Source organism: Capra hircus, chromosome 17 (assembly GCF_001704415.2).
Source record: "Capra hircus breed San Clemente chromosome 17, ASM170441v1, whole genome shotgun sequence".
In the NCBI taxonomy this organism is placed as follows: Eukaryota; Metazoa; Chordata; class Mammalia; order Artiodactyla; family Bovidae; genus Capra; species Capra hircus.
In genome coordinates this window covers 17,145,946-17,167,697 of record NC_030824.1, presented here as the reverse complement: position 1 = coordinate 17,167,697, position 21,752 = coordinate 17,145,946, and the positions used below count along the sequence as shown (strand labels likewise).

The 21,752-nt window shown below is 39.2% G+C and overlaps 1 protein-coding gene across 1 annotated transcript in view; it reads left to right on the top strand.

Annotated features, from left to right (window-relative positions):
• Positions 4,001-21,752, top strand: part of IFT81 (intraflagellar transport 81) — a 99,739-nt gene continuing 81,987 nt past the window's right edge. The window contains exons 1-8 of the mRNA XM_005691425.3: positions 4,001-4,127; positions 9,267-9,431; positions 9,959-10,062; positions 10,605-10,785; positions 15,451-15,540; positions 18,123-18,188; positions 18,503-18,613; positions 19,649-19,733. Of these exons, the coding sequence (XP_005691482.1) occupies positions 9,288-9,431; positions 9,959-10,062; positions 10,605-10,785; positions 15,451-15,540; positions 18,123-18,188; positions 18,503-18,613; positions 19,649-19,733 (781 nt within the window). The 5' untranslated portion in view covers positions 4,001-4,127; positions 9,267-9,287. The remainder of the gene's footprint in view (positions 4,128-9,266; positions 9,432-9,958; positions 10,063-10,604; positions 10,786-15,450; positions 15,541-18,122; positions 18,189-18,502; positions 18,614-19,648; positions 19,734-21,752) is intronic.

The window sequence follows — 21,752 nt, the reverse complement described above, 5'->3', positions numbered from 1 at the left end:
TTTTTTTTTTTTTAATTGCAAACTGGGAGATAATGGCTAAAGAGAATTGATTTGACAGGGACAGTGAAAATGTTTTGGGGTTGGACAGTGGTAATGGTTGCACAACTTTGCAAATATGGTAAAAGCAATGGAATCATACACTTAAGTGAGTGAATTGTATGTATGTGGACTTTATCTTAATAAGATATTAAAAAAAGAGAGAGAGGGTCAGGATAGGAGCAAGAATCTTTCAGAGAGGCTGTCTCGTGACTGAAACTTCCTTTCACCTATTAAAAATGTCAACTATAGTTCAGCCAAGTGGCATCTTCTTTACAGGGAAGACTCAATATAGAATCTAAGGGAAAAAAAGAATACGTGTGGGTGGCTTAACTTGGGATATAATCAGCAATGCCTTCATGGTTGTGAAATTGTTGCTGATAGGTTCTTCTTGGATCCCTCAGTGAATCTTTTTATCTTAAATGAATCAAGGGATGGTTGCAAAATCTTCCTTTGTCTTGTGTGTGGACCTGATAGATAGGCGGGGACCCAACATGTGCAAGGCTGCTGTATGCCTGTCTTCTTTGCTTCTAGTTGGAATATAAACTTCTCAGTATATGGATCCCAGGCAGCATGCAGACTGGCTTCAAATTCTTTTCTGTGTTTCAAAGCAATCACATTAAGCATAAAATCAATTCAAATTTGAGTATAAAGAGTAGATTCCATTGCTCACTTGAATTTACACAGGATTGCATTCTTGTTAAATATCACTTTATTTATTTATTTATTGGCTGGGTTTTGTTGCCACGTGGGCTTTTCTCGAGTTGTGGCAGGCCTGGTATGAGGGCTTCTCATGGGGGTGGCTTCTCCTGTTGCGAAGCACCGGCTCTAGGACCTGTTGGCTTCAGTAGTTTTGGTCCCTGGGCTCTGGAGCACAGGTTCAATAGTTGTGGCACACAGGTTTACTTGCCTTGCAGCATGTGGGATCTTCCTGGACCAGGGGCCAAACCCATATCTCCTGCATTGGCAGGCAAGATTCGTTACCACTGAGGCACCAGGGAAGCCCAGGATTGCATTCTTATAACTGAAATGTATAGTGTTTTCATAAGAGCAGCAATAGGCAAAGAAGGAACTAAAAACTACTGGAAAAGTCACTCATCTTTGTATAGCCTACATCTGTAGACTATAGAAGGAGCAAATCTAACTATATCTTTTATTTATTTATTTATTTTAATTTTTAAAAAATTTACCTATTTTAATTGGAGGCTTTACAATATTGTAGTGGTTTTGCCATACATTGACATGAATCTGCCACGGGTGTACATGTGTTCCCTATCCTCAACCCCCCTCCCACCTTCCTCCCCATCCCATCCCTCTAGGTCATCCCAGTGCACCAGCCCCGAGCACCCTGTATCATGCATCAAACCTGGACTGGCGATTCATTTCACATATGATAATATACATGTTTCAATGCCATTCTCCCAAACCATCCCACCCTAGCCCTCTCCCACAGAGTCCAAAAGACTGTTCTATACATCTGTGTCTCTTTTGCTGTCTCGCATATAGAGTATCTTAAAAAAAAAAAAAAAGTGGGGAGGGGGGAAGGTAAGATGTCCTTGTCTTGGGCTTCCCAGATAGCACAGTGGTAAAGAATTCACCTGTCAGTGTAGGAACCTCGAGTTCGACTTCTGGGTTGGAAAGATCCAACCCAGAAGGAAATGGCAATCCACTCCAGTATTCTTGCCGGGATAATCCCATGGGCAGAGGAGCCTGGTAGGCTACAGTCCATGGGGTCGCAAAGAGTAGGACACGACTGAGCAACTGAGCATGCTTGCATGTACTTATCTCTTCTAATATCAGGCACTGTTCTAATCTCAAAACCCATATCAACTCACTTAATCTTCACATCAACCCTTTTAGGAAAGAATTATATCGCCACATTTTATAGACGAGGAAATGAAATCTCAAGTGAAGCCAAACAATGGCAATCCAAGCTCCAAATTCAGGTAGTCAGGAAAATCTAACATACCCAATAGGGTCAAGTAATTACATCATCCCTTGTATTCATCTTTTGGGCTTCGCAGGTGGTGCAGTGGTAAAAGAATCTACCTGCCAGCGCAGGAGGTGCAAGAGACATGCGTTCGATCCCTGGGTTGGAAAGATCCTCTGGAGAAGGAAATGGCAACCCGCTCCAGTATTCTTGCCTGGGAAATCTCACGGACAGAGGAGCCTGGAGGGCTATAGTCTGTGGGGTCGCAAAGACATGACAATGGCATGCATCTTTTATTGTTGTTTAGCCATCCAGAGTTAACTTTTCAAGGTTAACTGTCCAGAGTTAACTTTTAAGGTTTTCAGTGTTGCCTTCTTCGACTGGTCTTGAGCACCTGTGAGCTGGAACCTGTCTTAATTTCTCTCCAAGCGCCCTGCAGCCAGTGATGTACCCATCTTGGAATGTTCTGTTCCCTCTGCCCAAAAAAACCTCTCCCCTTTCTTGTTCGGCTACTATTTACTGACCTTTAAACATCTTTTTTTCTGATGGAACCTCTCCTGACAGTACAATCCCTTCAGCTCCAAATAAACTTGAGACCCTTCATCTGGACTCTCCCATCATTGGATCCTTCTTTATAGCATTTATTCTTGTTGTATTGGTGTTGCCCATTCAGCTGTCACTCTTCCTGCATAGATTGTCAGGTCCATGAAGTCAGGGGCCAGGTAATTCCCTGCCCTCCACTGCATTCCCAGAAGCCAGCACAAAGCAGGGCATACAGGAGATGCCTAATATGGAATTTGTTTTGTTTTGCTTTATTTTGTAAGTCTGATGCTAAATCCGTAGTTGGTTTCTTCCAAGATGTTTGAGCAGGCTACTGAGTTTTCAGTGTGAGGACTTTCATTTTTTTTCTTCTCATTTCTTCACCGCTAGCTGACATCACAAAGTACAGTGGTGTCCACTCTGATAGGGGCAGTTCAAAATACCATTCACCAACGAAGTTCTCTCCTTACACCAGTTAGTAAAATCCTAGGGTTCTGCTTCTGTAGACTTCCTGGCCTCCTCTGTGATCTGGGCATTAAGATCTCCTCTCCCCTATCTCATAGAATGTGAACTCCTTGGAAAGGTAAGGAGGACCTTATTCATTTCTGCAAGTGCCTAAAAATAGGCTCTCAGAAACCAAAGAGCCTTAGGCCATTTACTTTTTTTTTTTTTTTGGTCTCTCTCCATATTAAAGAAATTCTGGAAGAAAAAAATTAATTCCCAATACAGGCTATGTGGCCCAATAATGTGACAAAGAAGCAGAGATCTCTATGATGAATGTGTCTTTTGTTAATCCCACCGGAGACTCTACAATTATTCCATGTATAACCCAATTCGGAGATATTTATGTCAAAAACCTAAATTTGAAGCCCAGGCCAAATGCTTCCTCAACCCAAATCCTGCTGGCCTTGCCTCAAAGAAGTCATCACCAGATGTTTGGTGAAGGAAGGAGGGAAGGCAGGAAAGAGGGAAGGAGGAAAGAGGGAAAGGGCACAAGAATTTAAAATAGGTTAATAATGAAGAGAGGCTTCCCTGATGCTTCAGGGATAAAGACCCTGCCTGCCAATGAGGACCGCTGGTTCGATCCCTGGGTCGGGAAGATATCGTGGAGAAGGCGATGGCAACCCACTCCAGGATTCCTGTCTGGGAAATGCCATGGACAGAGCCTGTCCATAGGGTCGCAGTCCATAGGGTTGCAGAGTCCGCAAGACTTACGGACTAAAGAACATAATAATAATGAAAAGAGTATTTCGTAAACTGCAAACTGCAGGACATTTGCGAAACTTTATTGCCACCGTTCAGTTCAGTCGCTCAGTCGTGTCCGACTCTTTGCGACCCCATGAATCACCGTAACAACCCCCAATTCTCTAGGCTGTCTGCAGTGGCTCAGAACCTGCGAAACACTTTGAACTTGGGCCCCGCACTCTCGGCCTTTCGCATCCAGAACTTCACCTTCACTGCGCGCGCCCGCCAAGGGCCTCGCGGAAACGCGCCAACCCTCTCCTCCGGAAGTGACGTGTCCACGGCCTAGCAACCGTTGCCAAGGAGCTCGTCTCTAGGAACCCACTAGAGCCTGGATGCCTCGTGTGGGGGTAAAGTGGTTTCGGGAGGAGAATTTGAGGTAACGTCGCCAAGTCGCGGTCGGAAACTCCCCTGAACCCCGGAATAGGAGAGAACTCCCTCCCCCTTCCCTTCCGCTTTCCAGTGCGGCACCTCCAGAGTGGAGGGGTCGCAGCAGTTAAATCCCCCACTTCGGGGGTCAGCTCCCGCAGTGATCCAGGCGGCTCCCCAGCAAGGTGAACCGTAGGGGAGCCCAGAGCAGCCCTCGCGAGGTGCCTGGGTCAGACGTGGGGTCCTCTGTCCCCTTTCCCTACCCCAGGGGCGGGAAGCGGCGGGGGAACTATTTTGGGGAATCTTAGGAGGCTCGTGCCAGCCTGGGACCCGGACAGCGCTGTTTCTGTCCCGAGTTGTGCTAGATAAACGCACGTCCTGGTTTTAATTCTCCCCCACCCTCTCGGGTTCTTATGTGGGTGAGTGCTTGTGAATTAGTGAGGCGACTTTCCGCTGGAACAGGGAGAGTAATTGCTTTTGCTAATTTTAGAGCGGAGAACCCACTGGGCATAGACAACCTACCTATTCAGTATATCTTTGTCCTTAGTGGGTGACCACCTGAAAGCTGGTGGGCAGCTAGGAGTGAAAATCAACTGGTTTCTTTTCCTCTCCTAGTAACGTTTTATGCGTTTATCCTAGTATTTTGGGTTTTGGAAGGGGAAAAAAAGAATATATGTGTGTATGTGTTATGTTTTATATACTTACAATTTTTACATATATATAATTTCTAAAGAATGAAAAATTGAGTATATCCGTGTATGAAGGTTGTGACGTGAACTTTTGCTTAAAATACTTTACACAGTGGAAAATTTGCATCTCCAGTGTGGATTTTTATTTCTCTAAAGGTTTTCCTTTTATAGCTTAAAGGAAACCTTAAAATTTTAAACCACATTGGTTATTTTTTTTTTACCATCTTTTGGCTTATTTTTCAAAAATAATATAATCATTTACTCATAATTTTATCATAATTATGATAAAATGATGATACTTTTACATTTTGATATTTTCTAAGTATCCAACTCTACCTACCCAATTTAAAAAATCTGTTTCAGAGCAAGATGCATGCAGCTCCAACTAACGTCTTAAGTAAATTAGCATCTCTTCATTTCATGGTTAAAAACCATTAGGGAACACTGAAATATCTTTTTCCTTATTTCTTTTTTTTGGCAGTTCACTGTTAAATTCATTTTTTAAAACTGCTACTCTAAAAAACTGCCAGTCTGTAAATTTCTACCACTTTCCCCCATACTAAACGCATGATGTCTGCATGCAAGAAACACTAAGAGCCATGGTTAAGTTGTTTCAGCCATTAAACAATCAGATAATCAATTTTAAAAAGTTATAATCTTCCTCACTGCCACCTTGTTTAGGCTTATGCTAATTTTCTGGCCTTGGGCCTGTGAACAAATTTATTCTAGTGGAAGAAGTCGCTATTTTATATGTGATATTCAAAGATAGAATTAGGCACAGATATGTCCTCAGGTGGGCTTCCTGGTGGCTCAAAGGTAAAGAATCCATCTGCCAGTGAGGAGACTTGAATTTGATCTCTGGGTTGGGAAGATCCCCTGGAGAAGAAAATGTCAACCCACTCCAGTATTCTTGCCTGGGCTTGAACAGGGCTTGAAAAATGGTAAGGTTTTGCACCTCTGGAGATGAGGGAAAGGGAAAACAGCCCTAGGCAGAAAATGCAGCATTAACTGAAGGCAAAGATGGAAAAACTATATAGGGAGTAGTGCTTATTTCAGTCAGCTGAAGATTGAAAAGATGCAAGGAAAAGAAATGCAAAAAAGCAAAATGGCTGTCTGAGGAGGCCTTACGAATAGCTGTGAGAAGAAAAGTGAAAAGCAAAGCAGAAAAGGAAAGGTATAAACATCTGAATGCAGAGTTCCAAAGAATAGCAAGGAGAGATAAGAAAGCCTTCCTCAGTGATCAATGCAGAGAAATAGAGGAAAACCACAGAATGGGAAAGACTAGAGATCTCTTCAAGAAAATCAGAGATACCAAGGGAACATTTCATGCAAAGATGAGCTCGATAAAGGACAGAAATGGTATGGACCTAACAGAAGCAGAAGATATTAAGAAGAGGTGGCAAGAATACACAGAAGAACTGTACAAAAAAGATCTTCACGACCCAGATAATCATGATGGTGTGATCACTCATCTAGAGCCAGACATCCTGGAATGTGAAGTCAAGTGGGCCTTAGAAAGCATCACTACAAACAAAGCTAGTGGAAGTGATGGAATTCCAGTTGAGCTATTTTTAGATCCTGAAAGATAATGCTGCGAAAGTGCTGCACTCAATATGCCAGCAAATTTAGAAAACTCAGCAGTGGCCACAGGACTGGAAAAGGTCGGTTTTCATTCCAATCCCAACGAAAGACAATGCCAAAGAATGCTCAAACTACAGCACAGTTGCACTCATCTCACACTCTACTAAAGTAATGCTCAAGGTTTTCCAAGCCAGGCTTCAGCAATATGTGAACCATGAACTTCCTGATGTTCAAGCTGGTCTTAGAAAAGGCAGAGGAACCAGAGATCAAATTGCCAACGTCCGCTGGATCATGGAAAAAGCAAGAGAGTTCCAGAAAAACATCTATTTCTGCTTTATTGACTATGCCAAAGCCTATGACTGTGTGGATCACAATAAACTGTGGAAAATTCTGAAAGAGATGGGAATACCAGACCACCTGACCTGCCTCTTGAAAAACCTGTATCCAGGTCAGGAAGCAACAGTTAGAACTGGACATGGAACTACAGACTGGTTCCAAATAGGAAAAGGAGTACATCAAGGCTGTATATTGTCACCCTACTTATTTAACTTCTATGCAGAGTACATCATGAGAAACGCTGGGCTGGAAGAAACACAAGCTGGAATCAAGATTGCTAGGAGAAATATCAATAACCTCAGATATGCAGATGACACCACCCTTATGGCAGAAAGTGAAGAGGAATTCAAAAGCCTATTGATGAAAGTGAAAGAAGAGAGTGAAAAAGTTGGCTTAAAGCTCAACATTCAGAAAACGAAGATCATGGCATCTGGTCCCATCACTTCATGGCAAATAGATGGGGAAACAGTGTCAGACTTAATTTTTTTGGACTCCAAAATCACTGCAGATGGTGATTGCAGCCATGAAATTAAAAGACACTTACTCCTTGGAAGGAAAGTTATGACCAACCCAGATAGCATATTCAAAAGCAGAGATATTACTTTGCCAACAAAGGGTGGTCTAGTCAAGGCTATGGTTTTTCCAGTGGTCATGCATGAATATGAGAGTTGGACTGTGAAGAAAGCTGAGCACCGAAGAATTGATGCTTTTGAACTGTGGTGTTGGAGAAGACTCTTGAGAGTCCCGTGGACTGCAAGGAGATCCAACCAGTCCATTCTAAAGGAGATCAGCCCTGGGTGTTCTTTAGAAGGACTGATGCTAAAGCTGAAACTCCAATATTTTGGCCTCCTCATGTGAAGAGTTGACTCATTGGAAAAGACCCTGATGCTGGGAGGGATTGAGGGCAGGAGGAGAAGGGGACGACAGAGGATGAGATGGCTGGATGGCATCACCGACTCGATGGACATGAGTTTGAGTGAACTCCGGGAGTTGGTGATGGACAGGGAGGCCTGGCGTGCTGCAATTCATGGGGTTGCAAAGAGTCGGACATGACTGAGCTACTGAACTGAACTGAACTGAACTGAAGGTAACAATTTGGAAACAAAACTGAGGAACGCTAAATTGAGCTTGGGTTTCCCAGGTGGCGCTAGTGGCAAAGAACCTGCCTGTCAGTGCTGGAGAGGAAAGAGATGTAGGTTTGATCCCTGGGTCAGGAGGAACAGAGGAAGGCATGGCAACCCATTCCAGTATACTTGCCTAGAGAATTCCATGGATGGAGGATCCTGGTGGGCTACAGTCCAGAGGATCGCAAAGAGTTGGACACAACTGAAGTGACTTCAGTCAGTTCAGTTCAGTCGCTCAGTTGTGCCCAACTCTTTGCGACCCCATGGATCGCAGCATGCCAGGCTTCCCTGTTCATCAAACTCCTGAAGCTTGCCCACACTCATGTCCATCGAGTCAGTGATGCCATCCAACCATCTCATTTTCTGTTGTCCCTTTCTCCTCCTGCCTTCAATCTTTCCCAGCATCACGGTCTTTTCCAGTAAGTCAGTTCTTTACATCAAGTGGCCCAAGTATTGCAGTTTTAGCATCAGCATCAGTCCTTCCAGTATGTGACGAGCACATATTGTTTAGTCCCTAAGTCATGTGTGACTCTTTCATGACCCTATGGACCATAGCCCTCTAGGCTCCTGTGTCCATGGGATTCCCAGGCAAGAAGACTGGAGTGGGTAGCCATTTCCTTCTCCAGGTGATTTTCCTGACCCAGGGATTGAGCCCACATCTCTTGCATTGGCAGGTGGATTCTTTACCACTGAGCTACCTGGGAAGCTCAAAGAAGGCATACCTAAGGCTGAAGTTTGCAACCTCTACCCAGCTTCCCTTGTGGCTTAGCTGGTAAAGAATCCACCTGCAACACAGGAGACCTGGGTTTGATCCCTGGGTTGGGAGAATCCCCTGGAGAAGAGAAAGGCTACCCACTCCAGTATTCTGGCCTGGAGAATTCCATGGACTATATAGTCCATGGGGTTGCAAAGAGTTGGACATGACTGAGCAACTTTCACCCACTCACCCAGCTTCAGTTGGTTGTGGCCATATAGTGGGTCCAGGGTTCCCAGATCTGATTATCTAGAGAATTTGGAAACTTGGATGAATGTGGGATACTAATTAAAAAAAAAAAATTGAAGCATGTCTACAGGCTGAGTTTTACCCCTGGGTAAAAATTGTAGAGTTGAATGGAAGAAATGTTAATGTGGGTGGGTTTTATATTCACTTGTCCATGTTAATTCAGATGATTGCTATCAGATGCATATACAAAAATGTGTCATTGAATATTATCAATATGTACTGTAGCATTCCTAATAAAGTCCGCACACTCTTTCAACAAAATAACTCTTTTACACAGCATTTTGTATTCCATGTAGAATACATTCCATGCCTACTTCCTATGAACTTAATACTGACCTTCTGGTGAATGTATTTTGTTAATACAGAATTTTTGTTTCCAACATTGAGGAATTTTTTCCTGTATTTTTACTTTTTAGTTTAAATTATAAGACCTAATTATGAGTGATCAAATAAAATTCATCGTGGACAATCTCAATAAGGAACCTTTTAGGAAGAACTATAATTTAATCACATTTGATTCCCTGGAGCCAATGCAACTATTACAAGTTCTCAATGATGTTCTGGCTGAGATTGACCCAAAGGTAAGAGTTTTCTTTTTCTCTGTGATGAAAAGGGTGGCAAGAAAGCAAGTTTCTGCCACTAAATATCTGTGACTTTGGGGCAAATTATTTAACCTCTCTGGGCCTAGTTTTCCATTCCTATAAAGTGATAGTAGATGATCTTTAAGATTTCTCTACTAGCTCAAAAATTAAATTACCTCCTTGTACCTTACTTAGAAATTATTTGTGCAGTTCCAAACATAAATAGATTTGGTCCCGGAATGAAAATGCTTTTACAAAAGGTTTTATTGTGTTGCAAGTTAGCGCATGTCTCATATACACTGGTCTTTTCCACTGGAGACTTTCTTAAGCTTGGCATTCTTAGTATGAATCCTGATCTAGCTTGTATGTACCCTCCCTTGGAATCTGGAAGCCTCCATACTTAATCTGTTTTATGAAGAGACCATTGTGACTGTTATGCTCTAGCAGGACAATTTTGTCAGTGAGTTTCAATATTGTACTTTGCTATATTTGCATAATAACATTTTTTCAATTTCTTTATTTGTTAGCAAGTTGTTGATATCAGAGAGGAGATGCCAGAGCAAACAGCCAAAAGGATGTTGAGCCTTCTTGGTATTCTTAAATACAAACCTCCAGGAAATGCCGCAGACATGTAAGAAGCTGACCAAGTGTTGCTTTCTTAAAGCTGTACTTTAATATCTAAACTTTCATAGTCAGTCTTTCTGGCAATATTTGTTTTCCCTAAGACAGTGGCCTCATGAAATCACTGAATTTCAAAATAATCTTGGTTTTTAATGTTATTTTGTCATGTAGGAGTCTTAAGTGAGTCAGTTCTTTTTCTTAATAAAAAAAGTCAGGCAAATCCATGTTTCTATTTAATCATTTATCTGCCATCCTATACAAAAGCTACAATTTAAACCTGTCCAGTCAGTGAAGTGAAATATTAGGGCTGACCAGCTAATGGTTCCAAAATAACCTCCTCATATATTCCAGTGATGTATTAAGGGACTAATTTTATGATTATTGTCAATGTGCAGACTTACTTTAGAATAGCCTTGCTTTTATCTTTTTAAAATAGTTATGGAAAAGTGTAAATTGGATTTGAGCAAATGTTAACTCTTTTCAAGGTTTACTTTTAAGCCTCTGTGTGTGTGTGTGTGTGTGTGTATGTGTGTGTTTATTTTCTTTTTATAGGAGTACCTTTCGTCAGGGTCTGGTGATTGGAAGTAAACCTGTAATTTACCCAGTGCTCCATTGGCTTCTTCAGAGAACTAATGAACTGAAGAAAAGAGCATATTTAGCTCGTTTTTTAATAAAACTTGAAGTACCAAGTGAGTTTCTCCAGGATGAAACTGTGGCTGATACCAATAAACAGGTATACAATATATAAATGGTATTTTTAAGCTATATGTAATGGGTTTCAAGGTTTCAAATGTATATTAATCTCACAAGTTTATTTGCTGTTTCTGTATTTCCATTGGAACCAAAAGGATAACTTGTTATCAATAATTTTTGCCTGTAATCACTCTATGAAAATATTGACTTCTGAACACCAGTACCTTTTTGGTGATAGAGTATGTGGATAGAAAAAATCCTGAAATTAGGATTTTAAAATAATTTATTACTTAGGAATTGTGCATAGTTAAATGAACTTTTTGACCAACTCAGTACCATGAGGGTGGGGGTTCAGTAAAGGGCATGTGGACTTTCTTTGTACTGTTTCTTACAACTGAATCTGCCATTACCTCAAAAGCTTAACTGAAGTTTTAAAATGTCCTTGAACGAGTAAACACATGTGGATTTTTTAAAAAAAGAATTGTGGGTAGATAGGATCCTGGGCTTGGAACTGCGGAATACTTTGTTAATTAGTTAGATGACTATATAATTTGTCACCCAAATTAGAGAGGAGGGTGGTTATCATAATAATTACACCAGAGCAAAAGGTATAAATTGGCACTATACCAGGTGAATTGGGACTTGTGAGCACCTTCAAAAATTGTGTGTAGGCAAAGAAGCCAGGGTTATGATCTCAAAGGATGTCCTAATCAGGCAGAAGGTAGAGAAAGAACCAGGAATTTGCAATTTCAGTGTACTTTCCTCACCAGAGTTTTGATGTGATATTGGGTTTCTGGCCTTAAGACATTAAAGCTCTTAACTATACAGGATTTTGGCTGGTCTGGCCCTGGTCCTGGGATTTCAAAGCATGTTGCTGATTGAAAACTGTCTAAACCACTCTATGGAAATAGACTATGGAAGTTAGAGAATTTAGGCTTGAGATTGCAAAGAACTTTGATTTAAAAGAAAAAATTTGCTTCTCTTTAGCATTTGTACTTTTGTTTTATAGTAGGTCTTTAGACCAATTTGTGCCAGTTTGTTGTGAATTTTAATAGTTTGTCAATCTGTCTCTTCCAGTAGATTTATGAGATCTCTGAGGACAGGTATCATGTCTTATCCATCTTTGTTTTCCTCCAGGATTTTGTATGATATGGCTCAAAGTTTGGTTAAATTGAAACAATCTACTAAATGTTTTTTATCCATATATTTTGTTATTTTGGGTAGCCATGACAGTAACTCAAAATAGAGTCAGTATTGATCTCTTAAGACATTTCAAGGGTTGAAAGGTTTATGCAAATAATTATGTCAAATAATACAGTAGACACCTTGAGAAAGCACAGCACCATTGCAGCCCCTACCTTTGAAGGCTTTACACAATGTAAGTAGTAGAGAGTGTACACATGGACTATTTTCTCCTCCCTACACTCCGCTATCAGTAAATTTGATAGAAACTAATTCCTCTGAAGGAATTTTATTAATAGTTTTTATCAAACATGCCGAACTAATTATTAATGGAAGAATTAATAATACTAAAGACATATTTGTTCTTGAAGCATGTTTGAAGTATATGTATGAAATGATTTACATGTTTAGCCAGTCTTTTAGCGGAGAACCTAATAAAAAATTCACATTGTCTTTCTAAATGAAGAGTTTTAGAACAATTGATTTATAGACTTGCAGAATATATGTCAAGAAAAAAATATTAATTTTGTCATTATCCACAAAAAAAAACCTATTTTAAAAAATTTGGGGGTAAGAGTTGTGACTTTTTTCATTCCTTTAACTGCTCTTTTATTGAACACCTATATCAGTTAAGTACTATGCTAGGCCCTAGGGATATAGAAGCCTCCACAAGTAATATGATTCTTTTCCTCCTGACTGTCAGTGTCCAGAGGTGGAGACAGATAGTTCAGTTGCTCAGTTGTGTCCAACTTTTTGTGACCCCATGAATCACAGCACGCCAGGCCTCCCTGTCCATCACCATCTCCTGGAGTTCACGCAAACTCATGTCCATCAAGTCGGTGATGCCATCCAGCCATTCACCCTCTGTCATCCCCTTCTCCTCCTGCTCCCAATCCCTCCCAGCATCAGGGTCTTTTCCAGTGAGTCAACTCTTTGCATGAGGTGGCCAAGTACTGGAGTTTCAGCTTTAGCATCAGTCCTTCTAAAGAACACACAGGGCTGATCTCCTTTAGAATGGACTGGTTGGATCTCCTTGCAGTCCACGGGACTCTCAAGAGTCTTCTCCAACACCACAGTTCAAAAGCATCAATTCTTCGGTGCTCAGCTTTCTTCACAGTCCAACTCTCATATTCATGCATGACCACTGGAAAAACCATAGCCTTGATTAGACGGACCTTTGTTGGCAAAGTAATGTCTCTGCTTTTGAATATGCTATCTAGATTGGTCATAACTTTCCTTCCAAGGAGTAAGTGTCTTTTAATTTCATGGGTGCAGTCACCATCTGCAGTGATTTTGGAGCCCCCCAAAATAAAACCTGACACTATTTCCCCATCTATTTGCCATGAAGTGATGGGACCAGATGCCATGATCTTCGTTTTCTGAATGTTGAGCTTTAAGCCAACTTTTTCACTCTCCTCTTTCACTTTCATCAAGAGGCTTTTGAGTTCCTCTTCACTTTTTGCCATAAGGGTGGTGTCATCTGCATATCTGAGGTTATTGATATTTCTCCCAGCAATCTTGATTCCAGCTTTTGTTTCTTCCAGCCCAGCGTTTCTCATGATGTACTCTGCATAGAAGTTAAATAAGCAGGGTGACAATATACAGCCTTGACGTAGTCCTTTTCCTATTTGGAACCAGTCTATAGTTCCATGTCCAGTTCTAACTGTTGCTTCCTGACATGGACACAGGTTTCTCAAGAGGCAGGTCAGGTGGTCTGGTATTCCCATCTCTTTCAGAATTTTCCACAGTTTATTGTGATCCACACAGTCATAGGCTTTGGCATAGTCAATAAAGCAGAAATAAATGTTTTTCTGGAACTCTCTTGCTTTTTCTATGATCCAGCAGATGTTGGCAATTTGATCTCTGGTTCCCCTGCCTTTTCTAAGATCAGCTTGAACATCAGGAAGTTCATGGTTCACATATTGCTGAAGCCTGGCTTGGAAAACCTTGAGCATTACTTTAGTAGAGTGTGAGATGAGCGCAACTGTGCAGTATTTTGAGCATTCTTTGGCATTGCCTTTCATTGGGATTGGAATGAAAACTGACCTTTTCCAGTCCTGTGGCCACTGCTGAGTTTTCTAAATTTGCTGGCATATTGAGTGCATCACTTTCACAGCATCATCTTTCAGGATCTGAAATAGCTCAACTGAAATTCTATCACCTCCACTAGCTTTGTTCATAGTGATGCTTTCTAAGGCCCACTTGACTTCACATTCCAGGATGTCTGGCTCTAGGTGAATGATCACAACAATGTGATTATCTTGGTCATGAAGATCTTTTTTGTACAGTTCTTCTGTGTATTCTTGCCACCTCTTCTTAATATCTTCTGCTTCTGTTAGGTCCATACCATTTCTGTCCTCTATCGAGCCCAGCTTTGCATGAAATGTTCCCTTGGTATCTCTAATTTTCTTGAAGAGATCTCTAATCTTTCCCATTCTGTTGTTTTCCTCTATTTCTTTGCATTGATCACTGAGGAAGGCTTTCTTATCTCTCCTTGCTATTCTTTGGAACTCTGCATTCAGATGCTTATATCTTTCCTTTTCTCCTTTGCTTTTTGCTTCTCTTCTTTTCACAGCTATTTGTAAGGCCTCTTCAGACAGCCATTTTGCTTTTTTGCATTTCTTTTCCATGGGGATGGTCTTGATCCCTGTCTCCTGTACAATGTCACAAACCTCCGTCCATAGTTCATCAGGCACTCTATCTATCAAATGTAGTCCCTTAAATCTGTTTCTCACTTCCACTGTATGAAGTGAAGTGAAGTCACTCAGTCGTGTCTGACTCTTTGCGACCCTGTGGGCTGTAGCCTCCCAGGCTCCTCTGTCCATGGGATTCTCCAGGCAAGAATACTGGAGTGGGTTGCCATTTCCTTCTCCAGGGAATCTTCCCAACCCAGGGATCGAACCCAGGTCTCCTGCATTACAGGCAGACACTTTATCCTCTGAGCCACCAGGGAAGATACCCCTCCACTGTATAATCATAAGGAATTGATTTATGTCATATTTGAATGGTCTAGTGGTCTTCCCTACTTTCTTCAATTTAAGTCTGAATAAGGAGTTCATGATCTGAACCATAATCAGATCAGATAAGTAACTAGCAATTACAAGTTCATATGATATTTACTCTGATATCATGGTACTCATATAGAACAGGTACAGGGCTAAAGAAAAGAAGGCTTCTTTGGGGACACTGAGATCTGAAGGATGAGTAAGTTATCCAGGAAAGGGATGCGGGAGTCATAGAGTGTTGTTCTCAGACAGAATAAGGTGTATAAAGTGAAGGTGGATGGAATAGGGTGTGTAAAGTGAAAGTGGACTATACCAGGAATTTAAAGAAGGTCAACATAGCTGGCATATTAGAGGCCAGATTATATACACCAACATTTTTGTGTCCTGTATGAATATTTAAGGATATATTTTAATGGTGTTCTATACTGATTAAATAATGACTATAAGTTAATAGATGACCTGATTAAGGAAACCTACTGGATCTAGTCAGTTTATAATTTTTTAACTTGTTCTTTTAGTATGAAGATTTGATGGAAGCCTTTAAAACTTTGCATAAAGAATGTGAGCAGCTCAAGACATCTGGATTTTCTACAGCAGAAATAAGAAGGGTAAAGAAAAAACAATAATGATTTTGGTGGGGATTTGAATTAAATTCAGAATGTCTTAAGACTATAGAAACTAATGATAGCAAATGGCAAATTTTCTTTTGTAGGACCTTTGCTGATTCTTTACCGAAGAAATTAATGAGGCCAGGGTTAACTCACAGTTAATTCTTATGTACTGTTGTTATATAGAGCACTTTGTTGTTGTTCAGTCACTAAGTCATGTCCGACTTTATTGCAACCCCATGGACCAGAGCCCACCAGGCTCCTCTGTCCATGGGATTTCCCAGGCAAGAATACTGGAGTGGATTACCATGTCCTCTTCCTGGGGATCTTCCCGATCCACAGATCAAACCCAAGTCTCCTGCATTGGCAGGCAGATTCTTTACTACTGAGCCACCAGGGAAGCCTGTATAGATCACTACCATGGATTAAAAGTAATTATGTTTTGGGTCTTCATCTAATATATATGTGTATACACACACACATATATATATAAAGTCTATGTCATAGAAGAAAGAAAAACAGAAGGAAAAAAATCTAATGTTAACATTTGTTGCACTATATCCTTTCAGATTTTGTGTATGTGTGTGTGTGTGTGTATGTATGTATGTATTTGGGATCACACTATACATAATTATTTGTATCTTGTTTTTTTAATCATTGCATTGTGAATATATTCCCATTGTTATCTTTCTACAATGTGATTTTCAATGAGTAAATAGTATTCTATTTACTATATTCTATTCTATATTCTAAAACTATGGATAGTTTTACAGTTTTTGGTGTTTTCATAATTTGCTATTATAGATAATGCTATAATTATCTTCTACATAAATTTATTTGGGGCTATCTGTGATTGTTTCCTTAGAATAAATTTCTAGAAGTAGAAAGCATATAAGGATTTTTATGTCTTTCTTGATGCATGTTATTTAGTGTTCTCCAAAAAATATTTTTGAACTCTCACCAGACATATAAGTTCTTTCTCTAAAAAATTGCTAATTTTCGCTTTCTTGAATTTTATATTTTTAGAAATAACATCTTTATCTTCTCAAACAAGAATCATTAGAAGTTGCTTCCTCAGGGAGGCCCTTCCCTGATTCTCTAGATGGATTAGTTCACCTCAATTCTTTTTGTTTTGTAACACTCATTGTACTTACAATTATTTTAATGTCTGTCTTCCCAGACATTTTAAACTCTGTGAGGGCCAGGACCATGTCTATATATCTTATTTACCACAATATCCCCAGTGTCTATCCCCAGTCCCCTGCATGTAATAGGTCTCCAATAAGAGTTTATTGAATGTATTAGAAATGAAAGATGAAGTCACATCTAATAGAAAAGAAAGACCCATAAGTAGATACTTATCACAAAGTATGGAATAAGGGTGATAGATACCCATCTACTGTTCCTCCATTATGCCATGTTAGTAACCAGAAATGATAAAATAACCTAGAGTCTGTGATTTTAATTTTATTAATTATTACCAGAGTGTTTTTGAATATATTCTTTGTAAGGAAATACAATTAAGCAAAAAATAGAAACTAATTCACTTAAAATCCCATCCTCTTGTGGTTAACTTTTACTGCTATTTTAGTGAATATATGTAAATCTTTTTCTTGGTATTGTATTATATATAAAGGTCATAGTCTGCTTTCGAGTAATGCTGTATCATGACTTCTTCTCATGTTATCCAACATTCTTCTGAATAATTTTTAGTAACTTTCATTGTGTTGTGCCATAATTCACTTAATAATCCTTAGACATTTGGGTCAGTTCCAAATTTTAGATAGAATTAGCATCTATGAGAATCCTTATAGATTCCCATGGGTAAAATTACTGATCCAGAAGGTATGCACACTTATTTTAAGACTTTTGAAATTATTCTTCAGTACAATACCACCAATAGTAACAGTCCCTGTTTCCCCAGATCCTGGCAATACTGACCACCATGTGTATTTTCCCTTTCATTATTATTGTGAGAGTTAGCCTGTTAGTTTTTGGGGTTTAGCAAGGATTTTTTTGCTTGTTTTGTTTTCACTAGAAAATATTGTGGAGCTGGTGGAAAATTTTTTTTGAGATCTTTTATTTTTAGAAAGGGAATTGGTTAATTGGCAAAACCAGACACAAATTTATATATTGAAAACACCATAGCCTTAAAAATAATTTTACTGGAAAACTGACAGAATATAAAGTTTGGTGTTTAACAGAGCAGGTGGGATGTCAGCAGCTGTTCACGTTTTTAGACCTGCACACTATCCATTATAAAAGATTTTTGAAAAATCGTGTGTCCATATTGGAATTAGAACACAAATGGGCTGCTTGGCAGCTTCACCTTACTATTTTATAACCTGTTGCTTTTCTAAATGAATACCAAGCTACCAAATAAATTACTCTGGATAAAGAACCCTGGAGAGGAAGGGCGGGTGGTAGATAGAAATGCACTTCTTCCAAAAGAGGATCTTTGCTTCTTAATGCTCTGGTTATAAGTGATGGAAGTGCTAAATGTGTAGTCATATAAAAACCTTATCTGAATTCTACAGACAAAGAATATTTTTCCTTATAATGTCTTCTTGACTGCTTTTTAGGATATCAGTGCAATGGAGGAAGAAAAGGATCAGCTTATTAAGAGAGTTGAACGTTTGAAGAAAAGGGTAAGGCAAGAATTAGCACTGTAAAACTTTGACCCTCAGTCCCAAGAACTTGCAAAGAATTAGGAATTGCAAGTAAAGATTAAGCAAGGCATAAGTGTACGTCTGAAGAGGGAGTCAAATAATATGAACAGAAAGGGAATCTCCCTAGGCAGCAGCCCAAGGCTTTCAAGGACCTGGAGTGTGAAACTTTAGTGTCATCTCTAGGGAATGCTGTTTACCAAAAGGAAATGATAAGTGAATGTCTGAGTCACGTGACATGCTAATGTCTCTCTTAAATCTGACAGTAACATATACTACTTATTCCCTTACTGTAGGTGGAGGCAGTTCAGAATCATCAGAGGATGCTGAAAATAGCAAGGCAACTTCGAGTTGAGAAAGAGAGAGAAGAATTTCTTGCACAACAGAAACAGGAACAAAAAAATCAGGTACCCACATAAAAGTTTATATTGTCATGATGAAAGAAATAGTTCCTTCTGATCATTCAGGTGTTAAGAGGAAGATTTTTAGAATTGAGGATGTTCATGTTTCCCTTTGTTAACATAATGAAATACTCTTTTTAAGAGTATTGCATGGTACCAACGCAAAAACAAAACCATCTTTTGGGTTTCTATTTTTCATGCGTATCTATGCACTATCTCTTGGGCCGTGCTTAACTCATGTTGTTCCAGCATTACAGAATATCCATTGTAATGTAAAGTGGTAAGATTAACTGTTAATAGAACTTCTAGAATCTCTAAAGGGTGTCTTAAGATTCAGACTGTATGAGAATGTCTATTTTATTCCACGAATCATGGTATTTTTTATGTTTTACTCCAGTGGCAAATAAGCAAATCATGAAAAGACTCAAAAATCACACATACTCCACATTTTTAGATTTTGCCTTAAAGAAAAAAATAATTTAGCCAGAAAGTATTTCTTTTATTTTATTGAAAATCTATCTTAAAACTGAGTGGACTTGTGTATTAGAATGATATTTCAAATCAGCGTCATTTGCTACTAAATGGGCAGTTTAGGTTTTTGGCTCTTCTGGAACTTGGCTTGGCTTCATAATATTAGTGCAGTAAGCTGCATTTGCCCGTGCCCTGAATGGTTACTTAGCTTCACTTTCTGATTCTCAAACATCATTTCTGAGAATGTTAGCATTTCTTGGAATTAAGAAAACCATGTTTTAACAGAAAAGCCTAGTACAAATATTTCTTTAACATGCATTTTTCCTTGATCACCAAATTCAACAAATAACTAAAGAAAACATTTCCGAAAGCTTTTTTTTTTTTTTTAAAGTTTTACTTGAAAATGTATTGAGCAAACCAGTTACATTTTTGGCTTAGCTTAGTAATTTCTTAGTTATTATTTATTTCCTTTATAAGAATTATGTAGAACTTGTATTTTTCATTGCTTGTCTATATAAATGGTAGATTTCAGCAGAATAAGCAAGTAATAGATGTAATTGTATTTTAAAGCTATTTCATGCAGTGCAGAGACTGCAAAGAATACAAAACCAGCTGAAAAGTATGCGACACGCAGCAGCAGATGCGACACCTGAAAGTAAGTGGGAATTACTGTGTGATATAGGTGATCATATTAGTGAGAATATTAGTTTAAATCAGTAGTCTTCCTTGCTAATGGGAACTGATGATTGTCAAGCAATAGGTCAGCATTTTGGGGCATCATTTCCTAGCTAGTAAGTGACAGCGTGGTGAAGACATCCTGAAGTGTTCACCTATGGTCTTTTAATTCCCTTTCAGTGTTTTGTCAGAGAGTGAAGGTAGTGGAAACCATGGTGGAGGGAGGCTCTCTGGTGTGTGAATGTGTAAAATGGACGCTATGAAAAAGTTGGACAGAAAAAGTGTAAATATCATTTTACTGCCAGGGCTATAAAGAAAAAGAATAAAATGCTAGATCCTTAAAACTGAGTGTTTTTCGTATTTTGGGTTGTGCCAATGAAATGGGTATCTCTGGCTCTGTTATCACATTAGCTTTACATAGAGGATGGATGGCAGGAGAAGAAGGGGGCAACAGAGGATGAAGGGTGGATGGCATCATCGACTTAATGAACATGATGAGACTGAGCAAACTCTGGGAGATAGTGAAGGACAGGGAAGCCTGGCGTGCTGCAGTCCATGGGGTTGCAAAGAGTTAGACATGACAGCGACTGAACAGCAATCCCAGATTATACCACCAAACCCATCCTAGGCATTTTTAAGGTGTTTTTGTTCATCAGAAGGGAGATGATGTAAACTGAAAGAGCAGTAAAAAATTCTCATTTGTACTGGATAAATATTTCAATGTAAATATCCAGCTCTTGGAGGATATTTTTCAAGCGTTCTAGGAAACATTATACTCTAATATATAATACATAGAATGACTATAATAAAAAAGACAGTCAATAACAAATGTTGACAAGGTTGTGAAAAAATTGGAACCTGCATATAGTGCTGGTGGAAATGTAAAATGATTCATCTACTTTGGAAAACAGTTCAGCAGTTCCTCGAAATGTTAAACCTAGAGTTACCATATGATTCAGCAATTTTATTCCTGGATATCTACCCAAAAGAGTAGAAAACATATGTCCACAGAAAAACTTTTACACGCATGTTCATAGCAGCATTGTTTATAATGTTGCTAAGTCATGTCCGACTCTTTGCAGCTCTATGGGCTGCAGCACGCCAGGCTTCCCTGTCCTTCACTTTCTCCCGGAGTTTGCTCGAATTCATATCCATTGAATCAGTGATGCTATCTAACCATCTCATCCTCTGCTGCTCTTCCTTCTCCTCTTGCCTTCAATCTTTGCCAGCATCAGGGTCTTTTCATAATAGCCAAAATATAAAGACAATATCAATGTCCCTAAACTGATGAATGAATAAACAAATTATAGCATAACCATACAGTGGAATTTTATTCAACAATAAAAGGAATGAAGTATTGATACATGCTATGATATAGATGAACTCCCAAATCATCCTAAGTGAAACGAAGACAACTTATTATGTGATCCCATTTGTATGAAATTTCCAGAATAAGCAAATACATAGAGACAGAAATCAATGATAAGTGCCTAGGGTTGGGAAATTATAGGCGAGGACAACTGTGTTGGTTGGTGGGTGGGTGATGGGGGATAGGAGACTGCTAGTGGGTATAGAGGCTTCTTTTGAAACTTGATTAAAATGGTATAAAATTGATTGTGGTAGTCATACAGTTCTGTGAATATACTAAAAGCCATTGAACCGTATGCTTTAAGTAGATGAATTTTATGGCTATATGGTAAATTATATCTCAGTAAATCTGTTAAAGAGATAATACAGTACTTCCTTGATTCTAGACACATGATCTTTAACATTTTAATTGTTTTTGCAGTTGGGGTATATCTTGCACTTTATGTATACATTTCATATAGTATTTGTTAATTTAGTTGATGTCTTAGAATTAATAGCATCTTAAAATCAAAGAAATATGACACATTTAATTAATATTTAAGAAACCACAATAGTATTCCCCATAAAATGTATGGTTAATACATGTGAATTAATGACTTTCCATAGAATCTCTTGGGCTTCCTTGGTAGCT